Source organism: Geotrypetes seraphini, chromosome 2, assembly GCF_902459505.1.
Source record: "Geotrypetes seraphini chromosome 2, aGeoSer1.1, whole genome shotgun sequence".
NCBI classification, from domain to species: domain Eukaryota; kingdom Metazoa; phylum Chordata; class Amphibia; order Gymnophiona; family Dermophiidae; genus Geotrypetes; species Geotrypetes seraphini.
The window spans coordinates 491,811,372-491,832,982 of record NC_047085.1 but is presented as its reverse complement, the minus strand read 5'-3'; the positions used below and the strand labels follow the sequence as shown (position 1 = coordinate 491,832,982).

General features: G+C 45.4%; 1 protein-coding gene across 1 annotated transcript in view; it reads left to right on the top strand.

Moving 5' to 3' along the window:
* The window catches only part of LOC117354408 (D-threo-3-hydroxyaspartate dehydratase-like), a 221,318-nt gene that overhangs the window by 179,678 nt on the left and 20,029 nt on the right, over nucleotides 1-21,611 (top strand). The window contains exon 5 of the mRNA XM_033931893.1: nucleotides 10,897-11,018. Coding sequence (XP_033787784.1) covers nucleotides 10,897-11,018 — 122 coding nt within the window. The remainder of the gene's footprint in view (nucleotides 1-10,896; nucleotides 11,019-21,611) is intronic.

Genomic DNA, 21,611 nt, shown 5'->3' with positions numbered 1-21,611 from the left:
GACGGCCTCCGGAAGAGCGTTCCCGTTTTCTACCACTCTCTGGGTGAATCAATTTCTCACTCTTTCCAAAATTACAAAGACTAAGGGACACTCAATGAAGTTACATGGAAATACCTTTAAAACAAATAGGAGGAAATATTTTTTTCACCTTAATGAATAGTTAAGCTCTGGAACTTGTTACCACAAGATGTTGTAACAGCAACTAGCATAGCTGGGTTTAAAAATGGTTTGGACAAATTCTTGGAGCAAAAAATCCATAGTCTCCTACTGAGACATACATGAGGGATGCCACTGCTTGACTTGGGTTCAGTAGCATAAAATGTTGCTACTATTTGGGTTTCTGACCCGGATTGGCCTCTGTTGGAAATAAGATACTCGGGCTAAATAGATCATTGGTCTGACCCAGTATGGCTATTCTTATGTTTGGGTTTCTAAGATAATTGAATTTATGGCCAGTTTGAGTCTTCTAGATGTGGACTTGAATATTATAACTTGTAATGAAGTTATACTGTATTATCATTGCTTAGTACGATGATTACATTGATTTTCTTGTAATTTTGCTGAAATATTCAATAAAATGAAAAGAAAAAAATTCCAATTCTCTCTTGATTGTATCCTACGCCCCTCTGGGTATTGCTTGGGCTAGTGATAAGCTGCAAGCAGGGGAAATTGTATGTCTCAGCCTAACAGCAATGTTTAAGTAAATTGCTTCAGCTGGCCTAGCAATTTCCTAAGCTCATTTTCTTGATGGCATCCTGGGAACTGGAGTCTAATCTCACTGTTCCCAGGCCTGCACTTTGTGGTTAAACAGAAAGACCATTCCAGAAGAATGCAAACTCTGCGGCTCCATCCCTGAGGCTCAGCAGGTGGACAAACATTTTAGTTACCCTCTAACAGCCAATGTTTGAGAACTCTGAAAAGGAACATTTTCCAGAATTTTTGGGGGGAGTGGGGGAGGAGAGAACAGATAGAGGCATCTCAGTGTGCATTAGAAAGAGTGAGACTACAGACTTAGAGACCTTAATATGTATAATCTGAAAGAAAGACGGAAGAAAAGAGATATGATAGAGACAATTAAATATCTCTGTGGCGTTAATGTAGAGAAGGTGTGTCTTTTTCAAAGGAAGGAATCTCCAGAAGGAGAAAGTGTAGGATGAAGTTAAGAGGCTCAATCTAAGAAAATACTTTTTTACAGAAAGGGTGGTAGATGCGTGGAATAGTCTCCTAGTAGAGGTGGTGGAGACAAAGACTGTGTTTGACTTTAAGAACATAAGAATTGCCACTGCTGGGTCAGACCAGTGGTCCATCATGCCCAGCAGTCCGCTCACGCGGCGGCCCTCTGGTCAAAGACCAGCGCCCTGACTGAGACTATCCCTATCAGTGTACCTCCTTGTTCAGCAGGAACTTGTCTAATTTTGTCTTGAATCCCTGGAGGGTGTTTTCCCCTATGACAGACTCCGGAAGAGCGTTCCAGTTTTCCACCACTCTCTGAGTGAAGAAGAACTTCCTTATGTTTGTACGGAATCTATCTCCTTTCAACTTTAGAGAGTGCCGTCTTGTTCTCCCCACCTTGGAGAGGGTGAACAACCTGTCCTTGTTTATTAAGTCTATCCCCTTCAGTACCTTGAATGTTTCGATTATGTCCCCTCTCAATCTCCTCTGTTCAAGGGAGAAGAGGCCCAGTTTCTCTAATCTTTCGCTGTATGGCAGTTCCTCCAACCCTTTAACCATCTTAGTCGCTCTTCTCTGGACCCTTTCGAGTAGTATCGTGTCATTCTTCATGTACGGTGACCAGTGCTGGACTCAATATCTAGGTGAGGGCGCACCATAGCCCAGTACAGCGGCATGATAACCTTCTTCGATCTGTTTGTGATCCCCCTTCTTTATCATTCCTAGCATTCTGTTTGCCCTTTTTGCCGCCACCGCACATTGCGTAGACTGCTTCATCGACTTGTCGATCAGAACTTCTAAGTCCCTTTCTTGGGAGGTCTCTCCAAGTACCGCCCTGAACATCCTGTATTCGTGTATGAGATTTTTGTTACCTACATGCATCACTTTACACTTATCCATATTGAGCCTTATCTGCCATGTTGATGCCCATTCCTCGAGCCTGATTATGTTACATTGCAGATCTTCGCAATCCCCTGCGTCTTCACTACTCTGCATAACTTTGTATTGTGTGCAAATTTAATCACCTCGCTCGTCGTATCTATGTCCAGATCGTTTATAAAGATGTTGAAGAGCACGGGTCCAAGCACCGAGCCCTGCAGCACCCCACTGGTGACACTTTTCCAGTCCGAGTATTGTCCATTTACCCCCCACTCTCTGTTTCCTATGCTCCAGTCAGTTTTTAATCCACATGAGTATTTCACCCTTGATTCCATGGCTCGCAATTTTCCGAAGTAGTCGTTCATGCGGAATCTTGTCGAACGCCTTCTGAAAGTCCAGATATACAATGTCGACCGGGTCGCCCTTGTCTATCTGCCTGTTCACTCCCTCAAAGAAGTGCAGCAAGTTTGTCAAACAAGAACTGCCTTTGCTGAAACCGTGCTGGCTGGTCCTTATCAGACCGTGTCCGTCAAGGTGATCAATGATGCAGTCCTTTATCAGCACCTCTATCATCTTTCCTGGTACTGAGGTCAGACTCACCGGTCTGTAGTTTCCTGGGTCTCCCCTCAAACCTTTTTTGAAGATCGGCGTAACATTTGCCACCTTCTAGTCCTCCGGAAACAAAATGGCGGCAGCGAGTTAGCAGCCGGAAAGCTGTGTTCCGTCGCGCCTTACAATCTTCATTAAGATTATACCTTTTGAGCACGAATTTCGACGATGCCCCATAGCAAACGTAAGGGCTTTCTCCGGGCAGATCCTCCCATGCCCGGACAAGCGTCGATGGACCGCTTCCTGACTAGCTCACCAGCTAACATTGAAGGGGAAGAAACCCAGCGATAACTCCGAATCAAGGGAGTCACTGGAGCTTTGGAACTTGAGATCTCGCTTTCCCCTCCGGCTGACCGTTTGCCACCTAATCTGGCAAGAGAAGATGTTGAGGGCGTGAGTTCCGAGGTCTTTGCGAGTCCAACGCCCCCACACAGTGGAGGACCTCACACTGACCTGAACGCCGAGTGTTCAATGCTTCAGGGAGCAGAGGGAAACCGCTCCTCAAAGGTGATACTGGATGGCATTTGGCAAGTGCTTCAGAAGCTGGAAACTGCCGCTACAAATTCAGCTGGAGATATTTCAGTTATCCTAAGTAAATTAGATAATCTTTCATCTTATGTTCAGAATATTCAAACTGAGACAAACACAAAATTTGATCAAATTAATAAAGAAATTGCTTCAATTTAGAGTCTTTCAGGAACCTTGGTTAAAGATATGCTTTTTCTTCAGAAGAAAATTGAACAGTTGGAGAACTATAACAGAAGACTTAATCTCAGAGTATTGAATTTTCCTAAATTTCCTACTGTTACGCCTATTGTGATGTTAAAAAATGCCTGACTGAAAATCTAAAATTTACTATGAATTCAATTCCTCCTATTACCGTAATAGGATTTATTATCTTCCAAAAAAATTTGAAATTCCTTTATCTGATAATTAGCCTGAGAGATCACAACCTATTGATTTACAAGATTTTACCGCTATATTGGAAAACTCCGAAGAAGGAATAGAATATCGGGGCCTTTGTCTTTTGAACAAGATCTTAATGCAATATTGAGAATATTTTTCCGGCATTCTCAAAGTTTGTTCATGGGTCAGAGAATTTGGATTTTCCCTGACGCGACAAAGTCCACTCAAGACCAGAGGAAGTTGTTTCTTGCCATGAAGGAAGAAGTGAAAAGTGTGGGAGCTACATTCCTGCTTAATTATCCCTGTAAATGTTTAATAAAGATATATTGGGATTAAATATGAGGGTTTTTGCCCCTGAACAGCTTTGCAGCTTTCTGGACACTAAAAAAATGCTGTAGGGTAGTTTAAAATTTATGGTCAGTTTATACACGTCATATATAGGCGTCATATATAGAATCCGGCCGTTTGAGTTTTAATTTATGCCTCGCTTTTTGTGCATTCTGCCATGAGGGGTTTTCTCCTTTTCCTTTCTACTATAAAATAAGCGCATTTGTTAACAATCTAGATGTGAGCATTTATACCCGCTCTGATGGAAGCTGATGGAAGTGGTCGCCCATAAATTATATGCACGTATTTGTGCTGTTACCCTAGTATTCTATATAGGAAACTCAGCACCTACTTTCCTTTATAGCGGTGGTTCTCAACCTTTCTTTTGGTGTGATGCACCTGACAGATAGTGGCATAGTAAGGGGGGTGGGAGGGGGTCCGCCCCAGGTGCGGTCTTCCTTGGGGCCACTGGTACTCTTCCTGCTCTTTACCCCCCTGCTGCTTGCATGCATGCGTGCCCCTTCCCTCCCCCACCTCCCCCCCCGTACTGTTTGATCTAAATAGCTATATGAACAGGCTACATACCACCTCAGTTCTTATCTGAGGTGGTATGTAGTCAACGGCGCTCAGCCGTTCGGCGCGCCGACAAAGGCGCATGCGCCTTAGTGTGCGCCTTTGTGAAGCGCCTGCAGTGACGACAGTTGGATTCTGAAGCTAACAAAATAACAGGCTCCAATCAGGTAATCACTTAGATTTAAGCACAACTAACTTGTTGCTATACCTTACCATACGCAAAGGTTGGAATACCTTGTTAAACTTAATTCGTGGGTAAACCTTGTTATACTTAATTTGTAAAACCTGTCCCCCGCCAGGATCAGGTTATCAGTTAGCTTCATTCTCAACTAACCTGCTGTACCTAGTTATACTTAACAGTTGGTATCAGTGCTCCCTCTAAGCGGGCGGGTGTTGTGAGCAAAATTTTTTTCGCTGTGCGCTACAAATATCGGGCGCCAGCAAGTTATGAGCCAACTCGCCCGATTCTCCTCTCGCCGCCCTGCCCGCCGTGCGCTGTGACGTGAAACTTGTGCGCTGGATGTAATATTTTGTGCGCCAGCGCACGCCAGCGCAGCTTAGAGGGAACACTGGTTGGTATACCTTGCTATACTTAATCGGTTGGTTTTACCTTGTAATATTGCTATACTTAATTTTGTTGGTCGTACCTCGTAATATTGTAATTGTTGTATTCATCTCACACTATCCTGTCTAAACATCTAAGAGCACTAAGAACAACTCTCACCACTCAGGCATAGGCAATCCAAAGAGACAGATAACACCAATAGAGCAAAGAACTCCAGAACCAACACCCCTTTTTACACACAAAAATGGCAACACGCACATTTAAACTCATCCTAGTCCTACTACTGCTCTCCCTACTCATAGAGAAATGGAAAACTGCAGGATACCACACACATTCTGTACCCATCCTCACAACAACACACAGACTGGTTCAACCCAACAGGAAAGTCCAAACCCCCAGAACCCTGACACCTTGTCCATCATCCAACCACGAAAACATTCTCACAGTCTGGGGAAAAAGACCCCCAACAAAACATAAGACAAGACCACAAAAACTTCAAACACCTTCCAGAACACTAATCAATACACTAACTACTGGCAATGGGCCTGATGGGCCGCCGCGGGAGCGGACCTCTGGGCGCGATGGACCTCTGGTCTGACTCAGCGGAGGCAACTTCTTATGTTCTTACTCACCCTCTCATAAAATTCACATCAATAGCATGCGCATATATGAATATACGATCTATCAACCCAAAGACAGAACTAATCAAAGACAGGCTGATCAAAGATAATCTAGGTTGCCTCTTCCTAGCCGAAACCTGGCTCACTTCTGACTCAGACCCTAGCATTACTGAATTCTGCCCAAACGGATACAAACTAAAGCTAGTATGTAGAGAAAAGAGAAAAGAGAAGAGGAGGAGGTCTAGCAATCATTGCAAAAAACAACTTCAACATTAAAGTCCTAGCCATGCACTCCACCCCCCACCTAGACCTTCTAGCCTGCCAACTTTCTGACAACACTCTCACAGGAACTCTGAACTGTCTTCTCTGCTATGTCACACCAGGAAAATGGAACACCTCTAAACAAGAACTCGAAGAATTTATCCTCCAGCATTCCCTCTCCTCCACACATAACCTGATCCTAGGAGACATCAATCTCCACTTAGAAGACCACACCTCCAAACAAGTAGCGGACATTCTTTCATACCTCAACACCCTATCTTACCAGATACTCAATCCCGAACCCACGCATGAAAAGGGCCATCAACTTGATATAGCCGCTTACACTTCCCCCAACCTTAACACACAAAACATCCACATCACCAACGGCTCATGGCATCCCACCTTAAGGTCTGACCATTACAAGTACACCTTCACAATTAACTGGGTGCAGAATAACAACAAACCCACGCCACACACAACAAGCTTCAAGTCCAGAAAGAAAATCGATCCTACCACATTCTGGGACACAGTAGACCCAGAAATAGACCTAAACAATCCCAAAGGATTCATAAACACCTGGCGCTCCACAAGTGAATCCGCTTTAAACAAACTAGCACCACTAAAAACAAAAAATAAAATATGCAGACCATCAGACAAATGGTTTGACGCCGAACTCCTACACCTAAAAAGACAATGCAGACAATTAGAAAGGACATGGAAAAAACAGAAACAAGACCACACCAAAACAGAATGGAGACACCAAATCAAACAATACAAAATCAAACTGAAGGAAAAAAGAACAGACTACTACTCCAAACTCATTGGCACCGATAAACCGGACACAAAAAAACTTTTCAACCTTGTCAGAAATCTCACTGATACCAAATCCCACCTTGCCACCCTAGGAAACCAAACTCCAACAGCCTCCCAACTAGCGGACCATTTCAAACACAAAATCATCACAATCAGATCCACATTCAACAACTCTCGAAATATCTTAGAAGAGATACTAACAAAACCCACAAAAGACGAAGCCACCTCAGCAGATAGGATCTGGACCGACTTCCCAACGACACAATGGTCAGACCTAGACCGGCTGTATAAAAAATACAGCAAATCTTCATGTGATTTGAACAATTGTCCTCCTTATCTACTAGCTACAGCGTCCACTAAATTCACAGCTGGTCTCATGCTATGGCTGTAAACCACCCTAAGGGAAGGTCAGTTCCCCCCGGAACTTGGCGAAATCATAATTACTCCCATACTAAAAGACCCCAAAGGCCCAATAGACAGCCCAACAAATTATAGACCAATCGCTTCTATACATCTATACGTCAAACTCATAGAGGGTCTAGTAGCACAATATCTCGCCAATTACCTAGAAGACCACCACATCCTACACCCTACTCAATCCGGATTCAGAACCAATCACAGTACTGAAACACTTCTGGTTTCCCTACTAGACATAGCCCGTCAGCACCTCAGCAAAGGAAATAAGTTACTAATCATCCAACTCGATCTTTCAGCAGCATTCGACTTAGTTGACCATTCTATACTACTCCAGATACTAGATGCCATAGGAATATCAGGTAATGTTCTCAACTGGTTCCAAGGATTCCTCAAAACAAGATCATACAGAGTCAAGTCAAATGATCTTCTATCTGACTCATGGTCAAACCCTTGCGGAGTTCCACAAGGATCCCCTCTATCGCCCATACTTTTCAACCTCTTCATAGCATCCCTAGGCACGGCCCTAGATGCCCTAAACATTACATCCTTCAGCTACGCGGATGATATAACCATCCTCCTCCCCTTCGACATCCAAGACCCCACCTCCAACGGACGCCTGAAAACAACATTGGAAACTGTAGAAAAATGGATGACGAACCACAAGTTAAAACTGAATGCGGAGAAAACCAAATTCCTACTACTAGAGAAGGAACAAAAACCATCCCTAACAGAACTAGATGTAAACACAATCAAATATCCAATACAGAATACTCTCAAAATTCTGGGAACACACCTAGACAGAGGCTGCACAATGCAAACACAAATACACAAAACCATAAAAAAAGCATTCTTCACCATGCGAAACCTAAGAAAAATAAGAAAATTCTTTTCCAAAGAACACTTCAAGATCATTGTACAATCCCTCATACTCAGCTCCTTAGATTACTGCAACAGCCTCTACCTACCTTGCCCAAATACTATGATAAAACAACTACAGACCGTTCAGAACACAGCTATCAGACTCATCTACTCGTTCAGCAAATTCGACCACGTCACACCCGCCTATATAGACTCTCACTGGCTTCCGATAAAAGCAAGAACTCAATCCAAACTCTACTGCTTACTTTTCAAAGTAACCCATGGTATGGCCCCCAATTACCTGAACAACCGTCTTTGCCGCTACCGACTAACCAGATCAAGAAGAACTCAGAATCTTTTCACCTTCCCCCCTCATAATGGTACCCGACGTAAGAAACTTTACGACAGCCTTCTAGCAACTCAGGCAGCGAAAATTGGCCCCACCATCACCAAACTGATGATCAAAACAACAGACATCAAAGTGTTTTGGAAAGAAATCAAAACATTTCTTTTCAAAAAACACGTCCTTACTTAATATTCCCCTCCCCAATCGCACATGCACTCTCCCCAGCAAATAACACATTAGTCATCCCCTTGAACCTCATTTACAAAAAATATCCAAACTCCTAAATAAGCATCTCCCTTAGGTATCCATTTAACCTTCTCCTAAATAAGCATCTCCCTTAGGTATCCACTTAACTGATTCCTTCAAAGTTAGGTATCTTTCTTCAGTTGCCTATATTGTTTTCCCCACTGAACCTTGTAACTACTTGAACCCTGTCAAGTTATTCTATCGATAAATCCAGATATCTTATATTTGTATTTCTATACCACAACATGTAATTTACTTAAATCGTTGTAATGTAATTCTCTCGGTAATGTCCTGATCTCTTTTAACTGTAATCCGCTTAGAACCGCAAGGCACAGGCGGAATAGAAATCACAAATGTAATGTAATGTTATCTCTATCTCCAGAGGAGGCTGAAGAAAATAAAACTACCAGACTCAAAAGTTTACACACTGCCCCCTCCATATTTGCGGCCGCGAATAAGGAAAATTCACAAATAACTTTTGGGCTGACTCTGACCCACCCCCGGACCTTACCAGGTGGTCTAGCGGTGACGTGGCAGCAGATGCGATCTTCCTACACTCCTACTCAGTGCAGACCTGTGCTGTGAGTTCTTCTGGTCTCATGAGACTACAACTGGCGTTCCTGTTGTAGTCTCGTGAGACCACGGGAACTCACAGCAAGGCTCTGCACGGGGTAGGAGTGTAGGAAGATCGCTCCTGCCACCACGTCACCGCTAGACCACAAGGTAAGGTCTGTGCATGAAGTTGCCCTGGAGCTGCTTCCACAGCTGAGGGCTGTGTTCCTGGGGTGGCTGCTCACCTCCAATCACCTCCGATCGCCCCCCCCTCCTCCAATTGCCCCCCACCTCCTCTGATCACCTCCTCCAATCGCCCCCCCCCTCCTCGCCCCGATCCAAGTCCCAGGGCCGGTTCTGGTCGATGTGTGCTGCCTCTGAGCGATTCTCTAGTGGGGGCCCTGGGAAAACAAATCGTGAATAGTTGAAACCACGAACGCCGAAACCACGAATAGAGAGGGGGAAGTGTAGTTAAAACATTCAAGGCCTTGGGAGCATTTTGGTGTCTTACAAACTGGTAGGATGACAACCAAAAGTCTCACCCAAATACAAGTGACTGGCCATGAACAGGCTACATATTAGTGTTTTTTCAGGCTCCCAGGCAAGGGGTGTCACATACATATAGGATTATGGGCCCCCCATATATCCTGCATAATATAATTATCGCCATCAGGCTCTTTTTATCTTTGGCGCGAGCAGCCATGAAGTTGCTGCTCATGTCGGCTTCGGCGCTGTCTGACGTCCCTTCCGGGACCTGCGCCCAGGAAGTGACATCAGAAATTGCCAAAACTGATGTGAGCAGCAACTTCATGGCTGCTCATGCCGATGATAAAAAGGTATGGGGCATGCGCACGGCGGGAGGGGGTGGGGGCGAGGAAGAGCAAACAGAGCCTATGGACAACAAACCTGCCATATTTTTACCTGGGGCTGGAGGCAGTAATTATTATTGGAGGTAGTGAGGAAGCAGAAATAAGGACTAGTTACGGGAAACGGACTCTCACTGGTAGTCTTCCCAGCTTGCAGGCACTGATGGTTGTCAAGGAAACACAGGCTTGCTTTCTACACCCAATGTTTTGGTGATATACCTCCCACTTCTTGGGTCACATGAGTGCATCTGACATATTGGTTGAGAACCAGTGCTTTATAGAATATGCACCCAACAGGTACCACTTTATAGAATAACTTTCTACACGAATAGTAATGTTCAATGTATGAATAATTGGAGCTGTCTAGATCAGAAGTGTCAAATTATTCCAGAGGCATTCTGCTGAAAATTGACCTCATGGTGTTTTGATTGTGTGTTGTCAGTGGCGTAGTAAGAGGGTGGAGGGGGAAGGCGAATTGCCCTGGGCGCCACCTTGCTTGGCACCCCTCTTCCTCCCCATCTTCCGCTTCCCACTCCTCCCTCCTGCCACGTGCGCGCCCCTTCCTTTCCCCCCCTTTCCTTTTTAACTTTGGCGTGAGCAGCCACCAAAGCTGCCTACGTCGGCTTTGTCGCTCCTCTCCGACATCACTTCCGGGACCTGCGCTTAGGAAGTGACTTCAGAGAGAGCGCCGGAGTTAAAAAAGTACGGGGAAGGAGGGCGCGCTCGCAGGGGGGGGCAGAGACGAGGGGAGGACACCACCGCCACAGGGACCGCTCACCCTGGCTATGCCACTATGTGTTGTTACAGGTTGTGAGTGGAGTCGCTCGTAACTTATGACTAGTAAATAGAATAAGTACAGAAATGTATTTCTTTCTGTTTCCTTTATAGGCTCCAGACCGTAGGAGTGCAGTGCCCAAAATCCAGCATTGGCTCCACGCCCTCTTGTAGTCATCCAGTGCCTGACATGGGTAAACTGAGTGAAGTGCACCCAGGAAACTATATCTTTTATGGTAAGGGAGAATCATTATAGAGTGAGCATTCCCTCTTCCTCTCCCTTTCCCTTTCCCCCTCATAAGCAGGGTATCAGAGCTAAAAAAAAAAAAAAATTAATTCCCAGCCTGTAGCATTATTGGCATAAGGTTATTTTTAAACTGATAAACACAACATAATATATGCTGCAGCCTATATATGGGTTTTACAAACCCCTTCAGTGGGTGTGGCTTCCATATATGGGGCGGCCTATCTAAAGACATCGTAGATAAGCCTCCCATTGGAAGATCAGCCGCGGAGTCCCCCTTACCTGCAGCTCCCTCCTGGAAGGCTGTCTCCTGCCTCATCACAGCCAGCGGTGCGGGGCAGGAGTGATCTTTTCAGCATCCAGCCGGCCACGCGCTGCTTCCTCAATGCCTGCGCCAGTTCTCTCTCGCAAGTCACGCGAGAACTGATGCAGGCATTGAGGAAGCAGTGCGGCGCCAGCTGGATGCTGAAAAGAATGCTCCTGCCCTGCACCGCTGGTCACGACAAGGCAAAAGGCAGCCGGTGAAGGTATTTACCGGGCGGGGGGAGGGATGTATAGGCCGCCCAAGCCGCTCCATTGTATAGGTCGTTTTAGGTTTTAAAACGCTTAGATAAGCCGCGGCTAGTAACATGGGGAGCTTATCTAAGAGCTTTAAAACCTAAATCGTATTTCCTGCGGCCTATACATGGGGGTGGCCTATATATATGGGGAAATACGGTAGATTTTATACACTGTCAACCAGTGGCATAGCGAGGGGTGGAGGTACCCAGTAGGGTGACCAGGTTACCCATTCCAGAAGTGAGACTTTTTGACCAGTCCTGGATTTCTGTCAACCTTATCCTAGTGCATTATGGGACCTGCAGCACAGATTTTAATGGATAGAATTATGGACTACAAATACTATAGTGCTTTGGGATGTAATTTTAAAACAAGGACTTGCCCAAAATGGTTCCCAGCATCCCCCCAGTGGGGTCTCTTAATTGCATTCCTTTCCACCCCCCCATACCTCTTCTAGTTGTCACCAGTAGCAAACGGTGTCTTACCCACCATTCATGCAGGCAGATCATGCCCTCTGATGTCACTTCCTGGTTCCACAAACAGGAAGTGATGTTAGAGGGAGGGCTGAGGCCAGTGCGAGCAGCAGGGTGAGAGCCTGCTTGCTACCAGTGACAACTAAAAGAGGTATGGGGGAGAAAATGCATGTAAAAGACTCACACATGCTGGGGGGGGGGAGGGGGAGAGGAGAGATGCTGGCACCCTTGCCAATTCCCTACCAGAAGATATTAATGTTACTGAAGACGGAGAAAGAACTGATAACTTGTTTTTATTTATTATTTTTGTTTATGAGTCTACAGTACATGGACCCCAGCTGGACCAAAGAGAAATGAGAGAAGCAAGTAAACTGGACAATAGCCATACAATATTTTAAAGACCAGATTTTAAAAAATCTTAAAATCTATTTTAACCATGATAGGGAGTCAGTGTAAAGATTTGAGTAGTGGAGTAGCACTATCAAACTTAGTCCTATAGAGTGATGTATTATGCAACAATCCTAGAAATCAAATTTATGGCAAGACTTAAATTTAATGAATTTCAGTAATCAATTCTTGAAAAGATTAGACCATGAACAATTTTTTTGCATATCATCTACAGAAAAAAAATGAGCAAATTTGACAGAGTACAAAGTTGGAATAAAAAACTGGGCAATCTCCTTTTAATTCGGTGTCTAACCAAAATGCTAAACTACAAATCATAGATTGTAATGTAACAGCAGGGCTCGGTGCTCGGGCCGCTGCTATTTAATATATTCATAAATGATCTAGAAACAGGGACGAAGTGTGAGATAATAAAATTTGCGGACGACACCAAACTATTTAGTGGAGCTGGGACTAAAGAGGACTGCGAAGAATTGCAAAGGGACTTGAACAAACTAGGGGAATGGGCGACGAGATGGCAGATGAAGTTCAACATTGAGAAATGTAAAGTATTACATGTGGGAAACAGAAACCCGAGGTACAACTATACGATGGGAGGGATGTTATTAAATGAGAGTACCCAAGAAAGGGACTTGGGGGTAATGGTGGACATGACAATGAAGCCGACGGCACAGTGCGCAGCGGCCGCTAAGAAGGCAAACAGAATGCTAGGCATAATCAAGAAGGGTATTACAACCAGAACGAAAGAAGTTATCCTGCCATTGTATCGGGTGATGGTGCATCCTCATCTGGAGTACTGCGTCCAATATTGGTCCTTGTACCTAAAGAAGGATATGGCAATACTCGAGAGGGTTCAGAGGAGAGCAACACGTCTGATAAAAGGGATGGAAAACCTTTCATAGGCTGAGAGATTGGAGAAACTGGGGCTCTTTTCCCTGGAGAAGAGGAGACTTAGAGGGGATATGATAGAGACTTACAAGATCATGAAGAGCATAGAGAGAGTGGAGAGGGACAGATTCTTCAAACTTTTGAAAAATAAAAGAACAAGAAGGCATTCTGTAAAGTTGAAAGGGGACAGATTCAAAACGAATGCTAGGAAGCTCTTTTTTACCCAACGTGTGGTGGACACCTGGAATGCGCTTCCAGAGGGCTTAATAGGGCAGAGCACGGTACTGGGGTTCAAGAAAGGGTTGGACAATTTCCTGCTGGAAAAGGGGATAGAGGGGTATAGATAGAGGATGACTGCACAGGTCCTGGACCTGTTGGGCCGCTGTGTGAGTGGACTGCTGGGCACAATGGACCTCAGGTCTGACCCAACAGAGGCATTGCTTATGTTCTTATCTATCAAAGTACGAATATCTGCTGTATAAGGTGTGAAAGGCAATTTTATGAGCTGGCACCCATGTCAGCTTTCAAAGTCTTAAGGATCAGAATCCATACTGAAAGGTCACTTTGGGCAGCCAAAAAACCTAGAGACTTGAAGAAAGCACAGATGGTTTATTAGCATACGTATGCGACTCCTGAGCTCCAAGCTGGCTTCAGAATAGAGAATGACACGGTGACAAAATTCATCACCGTTCCCGTCCCCGCGGATAACCGCAGGAAATAATCCCATGTCATTTTCTAATGTCTATTTCAACCTCGGTCTTTCTACACCAGCATTCTTCAAAGCAAAGCTTGAGGGTCAGTGGTTGTGCCCAATTATACTCTGATTCTTTCCTCTCTCCTTAAAGAATGACATGAAGATGGTTTCCCGCGGTTATCCGCGGGGACGGGAACGGTGATGAATTTTGTCACCGTGTCATTCTCTACTTCAGAAGTCCCGAAAACAGGACGTTACAGAGATATTTATACATTCTTCTGGCTATACAATTGAATTCTAGAAAAAACTTTTCACGTGTTACTTTTCTTAACAATCATTGGTCCTCAGCTCACACTAGCAAGTCACATATCTAGGCCCTGCAGTCTTTCTGTTGCATGTCGTTTATGCTGAGATAGCCATAAGAAGTTAGAATGCCCAAGCTAACATCCAGTATAGGCAGGCTAGAACATGAGATAAGTTAGGTCTGCAGCTAAACATAATTCAGCATTTTATTAAAGAGAAAACTTAGTTCAACACTTAGGAAAACCAGTCCCAGACTCTTTCAATACAACTATTCTTTTTAAACCAGTAGTTCTCAAACAGTGTGTTGGGACGCACTGCTGTTTCCTCAAGAGGTGTCTGTGATGTCACAGTGGCTTAACTGTTCTATACTTGGCTCAGATAAGAACATAAGAGCTGCCCATAGTGGGACAGACCAAAGGTCAGTGGTTTCAAACGAGGCCCGGGGGCCACATGTGGCCCACCAGATACTATTTTGAGGCCCTCGGTATGTTTATCATAATCACAAATGTAAAATAAAACAGTTTCTTGATCATATGTCTCTTTAGCTATAAATGACAATATTATTATTAAGACTTAGCCAAAAGGAAAGATTTATAAACTACAAAGAGTTTTACCTCCTGCAAAATTGTCATTTCTTTAATAAGGCATTAACTATTTTTTCTGAGGCCCTCCAAGTACCTACAGATCCCAAATGTGGCCCTGCAAAGGGTTTGAGTTTGAGACCACTGGCGTATTATGAATTTGCCTTCTATACATGCAACTCCTCAGTCTTGTATACAATCCCATCTCTTGACTTTATCTCCTGTGGACACCTTGAAGAAAATGTTTCCTTTTTCAATCGTTACCATTTGGGGTTTTCCCTCTCCCCTTTTTCCTTTCTTTTTTTTTTTTACCTACCCATCCCATTCTTTCCGTATGTTTCCATACTCGTTTGTTTAATGTACGATCTTCATGTCTTTGTTATAACTCTTCTTCCCTATCATTTTTTTTATATTGCATATTTTTATTATATGTGTACTGTACAATACTTAGGGTTCCTTTTACGAAGCCGCGTTAGCGGCTTTAGCGCACGCGACTTTTCATCAGGCGCTAACCCCCGCGCTGACAGAAAAACTACCGCCTGCTCAAGAGGAGGCGGTAGCGGCTAGCGCAGCCAGCGGTTTAGTGTGCGCTATTAAGCGGGTTAAACCGCTAGTGCGGCTTTGTAAAAGGAGCACTTTTTTAGCAAATTGCCCCGCGCACTAGACGCTAATGCCAGCATTGAGCTGGTGTTAGTTCTAGCTGCGTAGCGTGGGTTTAGCGCATGTTAAGATTCTGCGCACACTAAAAACGCTATCGCAGCTTAGTAAAAGGAGCCCTTAGATTTACCTTGGTTTTATTAGCAGTATATCAAATAAATTGAACGTGAACTCTCGTTGATACAGTAAAGATCAAAACTTTTTTGAGAGAAGAATTAATAACTTTGTTTTATGGTCAAATATATTTTATTGAGCAATCAAGAAAACAGCAGAATAACACATGAAGTACAAAACCAGCTCAAAAGTTTGAAATATCCCCCCAAAAACCTCCCCCCCAAACCCCAACCAAAACACCCCCCCCCCCATTCCCACCCCTGGGTCCTCCTTCCAAACACAAAGGAACAAAGAATCAAAATAGCGAGGTATACAGGAAAGGAACAAAAGAATAATTACAAACAAAGCTTAATTAAGTATCCGGCTACGAGCCAGAGGGGTCAAAGTAGTCCAGAAAGGTTCCCAAGTAGTCTGGAAAAGACGGCCCTGACGAGAGGACAAGTCGGACACATCCCGTCGCTCCCACATCAAGAGAGAAATCATGCAACTCCTTCAAAGGGAATAGTCCGGAGTCTCAGCTTCAAGCCATTTCAGCAAGATGCATTTCAAAGCAATCAGGATAGACCACTTGAGAAAAGCTGCTACTCCTTTGGAACATGGAAAGTAGTGAGGAATAGTCCCAAACAAAAGCAAAGGTGAGCTGCGAATGGTAACATGCCAAAGATTTTCCACAAAAGCAAAGATAGCAGTCCAAAAATGCTGTACCTGAGGACAGGTCCAAAACATGTGTCCCAAGCTGGCTTCCGGAGCCTGACAACGAAGGCAGGCTGCGTTTAAACGAAAGTGAGCCAAATAGGCCCTTTTAGGAGAGACATATAAATGAAAAATCAATTTAAAATGTTGTTCCCAAAAGGTGGTATATTTACGAAATGCTGGCATACGTCGGACAGACTGAAGAAGTATGTCCGAAGGCAAGTCTACAGCAAGATCACAAGACCAAGCATCTCGTAGCCGAGAATGATCAAACAAAGGGCATTCATCTTTCAAGTGGCGATGATGGAACTTGAGGGGGACCAGCTCCTGTGAACCAATGGTAAAGGCCGTGGACAACGACTCTTGGCAGGAGGCCTTCAAGGAGCTAGGAGGTAAGGAAGAAATATAATGGTGTATTTGCATATAAGCAAAAAAGTCAGAAGGGGGAAGATCAAATTCTGTTTGCAATTGGGCAAAAGATTTAGGGGTACCATCATCATTAACCAAGTGAAATAGGTAATGAATGCCCTTCGTTTCCCACCGAACAAAACTCGGCCCATCAATCCCAGGCAGGAAAGAACCATTAAAGCGAAGAGGTAGAAAGGGAGAAACAGAGGAAGAAAGAGTGTGAAATTTACAGACCCAACGCCAAACCTTCTTCAAGGGTCGATGCAATACTTTCAGAGAAAGAGACTCAGGTGTAATAGAAGGGACAGAATGTAGATAAGCACTAAAGTGAGCAGAATGGAAACAAGTAAGTTCCAGAGAAGTGTTAGTGAACGCTGAAGTACCCCTAAAGAGATCATTAATATGGCGCATGCCACAACCAACTGTCAAATAGCGAAGGTTCAATAAGCCCAAACCCCCTCTATACCAGGGAGTCGCCGCTCGCTTATAAGACATACGAGGTCTCTTACCAGCCCAAAGAAATTTCTGGACCAGGCACTCCAATCTGCGCTCGTCACTAAAAGTCAAATAAAGGGGAAGGACCTGAAAAACATAAAGCCAACAGGGAACTAATAGCATGTTATATAAGTGTACTCGACCCAGAAGCGAGAAAGGAAGAGATGCCCAAAGGTGTAACTTATTTTGTAAAGCCTGAAACAGCAGGTCACATTTAATCGGTACAGACCAGATAAATCTAGCGGAATAGTAACCCCCAGGTACCGCAAAGCGGAATCAGCCCAACGAAGAGGAAAAGCACCCCTCCAGGAAGTCCGTAAATCCGGTGGAAAAGGTAAGGCCAAGGATTTATCCAAATTAAGGGAAAGCCCCGAATAAAACCCAAATTCGAAAATAAGATCCAGAGCTGCCGGGAGAGAGTCTTCAGGGCGGGTAAGAATTAAGAACATATCATCTGCATACGCCAGAGTCTTAAGTTCAAAGTCACCAACCGAGAGACCTCTGACCTCTGCGAACCCCCGAAGAGTGCATAACAAGGGTTCCAAAGAAAGAAGGAACAGAAGAGGGGAAAGAGGGCAACCCTGCCGGGTACCACGAAGAATAGGGAAAGAGTCTGAGCGTGTCCCGTTGACAAGCAGAGAAGCATGCGGATTAGAGTAAAGTGAACTCACAGCATCCAAAAAGAACCCTCCGAGCCCCACATACTCCAAGGTACGAAACAAAAAAGACCAGTGAATGCTATCAAACGCCTTGGATGCATCCAGGCTAACAAATAGTGTCGGAATTCGGCGAGATTGGCACTGAGCAAGAGCAAGAAGTACCTTGCGGACATTATGTACTGACTGGCGGCCCCGAACAAAACCAACTTGATCCTCATGTATAAGCTGTGGTAAATGAGGAGCAAGACGATCAGCCAGCATGCGTGCGAAGAGCTTGAGGTCAACATTTATTAGAGAAATGGGGCGATAAGACCCCGGCAAATCAGCATCCTTACCCGGCTTCAAGAGCAAAGTAATAAGAGCCTCGTTCGCAAAGCGCAGAAAAGAACCACGGGCAGTAGCAGCATTAAAATACGCCAACAAAGGTCCATACAGAGAAGGGAAAAGGAGCCGATAGAAGTCACCCGAGAACCCATCTGGGCCCGGAGCCCGAACAGAGCGGAGCGATTTAATGGCAGACTCAAGGTCAACTGCTCGGAATGGACTATTAAGAGAAGAAATCGCAGCCTCCGACAAACGAGGAAGCCCAGAAGAGTGAAGATAGTCCGTCATCATCTCCAAAGAAGCATCATCCGGAGCTTCATATAACCGACGAAAAAAGTCAAACAAAACCCCGGAGATCTCAGAAGTTTGAGACACCACCCCACCGCCCCGGGTCCACAAAGATAAAATCGGCTTCCTACCAGTCGTAGCTTTAACCAAACGAGCCATAAGGCGTCCAGGTTTGTTCCCATAACGATGGAAACGATGCTGATAAAAGGCTTTGCATTTTTAGGAACGAGAATGAAGAAGTGAGTTCAAGGCCACCTGAGTAGACAGATAACAGTCTCGAGTCTCCTGAGAAGGGTAAAGAGAAAAGGACCGCTTCGCCAAACGTAAGGCCCGTTCGAGAGTTACGATCCCTTGGTTAATACGCTTGTTACGAGCACACAGAAATGAAATGATATGACCTCGAATCACCGTCTTCCCAGCCTCCCAAAACAAAATAGGATCATCCATGTGGGAAGCATTATTCGTAGAATAGTCATCCCATTGGGTCTGTAAAAAAGCACGAAATTCCGCATCCTGGGCAAGATAGAAGGGAAACCGCCATGACGATGCGCGAAGGTACGTGGAATCTAAGAAAACATCAACCCAAATCGGGGCATGATCCGATATAGACAGAGGTCCAATCTCCACCAAATGTACAGAAGGAAACATAGAGGAAGACAAGAAAATATAATCCAAATGAGACCAAGTGCCATGTGCACGAGAGAGAGAGAGATGGGTATAGTCACGAACTTCAGGATGCAGGAGACGCCCTGGGTCCACCACCGAAAGCGAGTCACAAAAGTCAGAGAGGAGATGACTCTTAGAACCCAAAGAAGAGGTAGGAGAGCCAGACTTATCTTGAGCAGGTTGCATAACCAGATTGAAATCTCCCAAAAGAAGCAGAGGATCATCAGGAAAACGAGAGCGAAGTTGAAGCAACCGTTGTAAGAAGGCCGATTCTCCAGAGTTGGGGCCATATACCACAAGGAAAAGATAGGAGCGACTCCCCAAAGTCAGGCGAAGAAGCAAGGAGCGACCGTCAGACGCCTTGTCAAGAACTTGGACGCCAAGAGGCGAAGATTTGCGGACCAACACAGCAATGCCCCCGTGACGGCCCGAAGAGGAAGCAAAATAACACCTCCCCCACACAAGAACGACGTAACTTAAGATGTTCTGCATCAGTCAAGTGAGTTTCCTGTAAACAAGCAATATCAGACCGGTAGCGTTGTAGGGCAGCAAGTATTTTGGATCTCTTGACAGGTGACGTGATCCCCCCAACATTCCAAGAGGTAATTCTAAACGGGGTACTCACAGCATAAGAGAAAAAAGGAAACAATACCAGAAATAGAAGAGCAGGTGAAAAATACCCCAAGGGCCCAGCCTCCCCCAGAGTAACAAGAATCGCCAGATAATAGTACAAAGCAAAAACGGTGAATAATGAAACAATTCAAAATTATGAAGTGAACATACACAAGGAGGACCCCCCACCCCCCGAAGCCCACTCCCCCAAAACCAAACCCATCCCCCCCAAACCCCCCCTCAAATCCCCCCCTCCCTCCAAAAAACAAACCCCCCAAGAACCCAACCAATTGGAAAAACCCCGTCCCACAGATGTGGAACAGAGATAGAGCCACGTAAGATGTAGACAGGGCCCCAAATCCCACAACCCATACCTCACCCCCATCAAGCAGAACAACCCATCCATCCATCATGCACACCAAAAGAAGCCATAGGAGGGTGAAGCTGAGAAGCAAGAGACCCCAAAACAACATGGTCCAACAGCCAACAGGCCGATAGAAGCACCAAGTGGCCTCCCAGGGTGACAGGGAACCTAGGCATACGCAATGCAAGCAATCTCTCATGCACAGAAGCTGAATAAAGAAACACCAAAATCCCAAATACACAAATACAACCCCCCATCATCCACTCCCAGATGCAAACACCCATGCAACACCCCAAACTAAAGCACAATCAGAAGCACAACCCCACAGGCATACTCCAACCATCCAAGAAGAGACAATCCCTTGAGCCAGACAGGATGCCAACTCCCCCCCAGTGTCAGAACACCCCTACCACCCCTTAGGGCATCCGCAACCAACAAAGCGCCCCATTAAAACAAACAGGAACAGCTAGAACAGGACTTGGAAAGTACTGAACAGCAAATCCAGGTGAACAAACACAAAAATAACAAATTGAATTAAAAACAGAAGCAGCAGCAGGGGTGAGCCACAAAGCAGCAAAAACTCTGGGAGAGAGGCAACTGTCAGCAAGGTCAAAGAGACTATAGGTCCAAAAAGAAAACAAGCTGGAACAAGAGCTCCGAGAGCTAGCAGCAGCCAAACGAAGCAACGCCACTCAAAGTAAAGAACAACAACTCCGTACGCCAACTCAGCTACTGGACTCAGGTGGCTGATGATGGTCCCGCTTCTCCCGGCAGTGAATCCAGGTAGGCCTGGGCATCTTCCGCCGTGGTGTACATTTGCCAACCAGTAGAAGTCCAAACCTTCAGTTGTGCTGGGTAAAGGAGCTGAAACCGCTGCTTCTTATCGAAGAGAGCCGAGCACACCCGGGAGAAGCGCCTCCGACGTTCCTGTAGGGCAGGTGAATAGTCCTGGAATAGGCGCACAGGAGTACCTTCATAGGAGAGAGTATACCTCTTCTGACGATACTGGCGCATGAGTTCAGTCTTCGCAGCCGAGTTATGGACTTTGAAGATGGTAACCCGAGCTCTGTCACGGTCATCGGTGCGCCGGCCCAGGCGGTGAGCGCGGTCTAGCCGCAAGGGTCCAACCCCTGCTGGAAGCGGCAACGCCAGCTGAAGCCAAGACTCCACTGAAGAAAGGAGGCAAGAGTCAGGGACAGATTCAGGCAAACCTACCAGACGGATGTTGTCCCTCCTCGAGCGATTCTCGAGGTCTTCAATCTTGTCTGCCTGTTTCTGGAGTTGAGCACGTAGGGAGGCCAGATCCGCTGCTGACGAGGAGCACGTGTCCTCAACCCCTGAGACTCGATGCTCAAGTTCCCCCGTCCGCCGAGTTGTTTCCCCCAAAAGGGACTCCAGGGAGG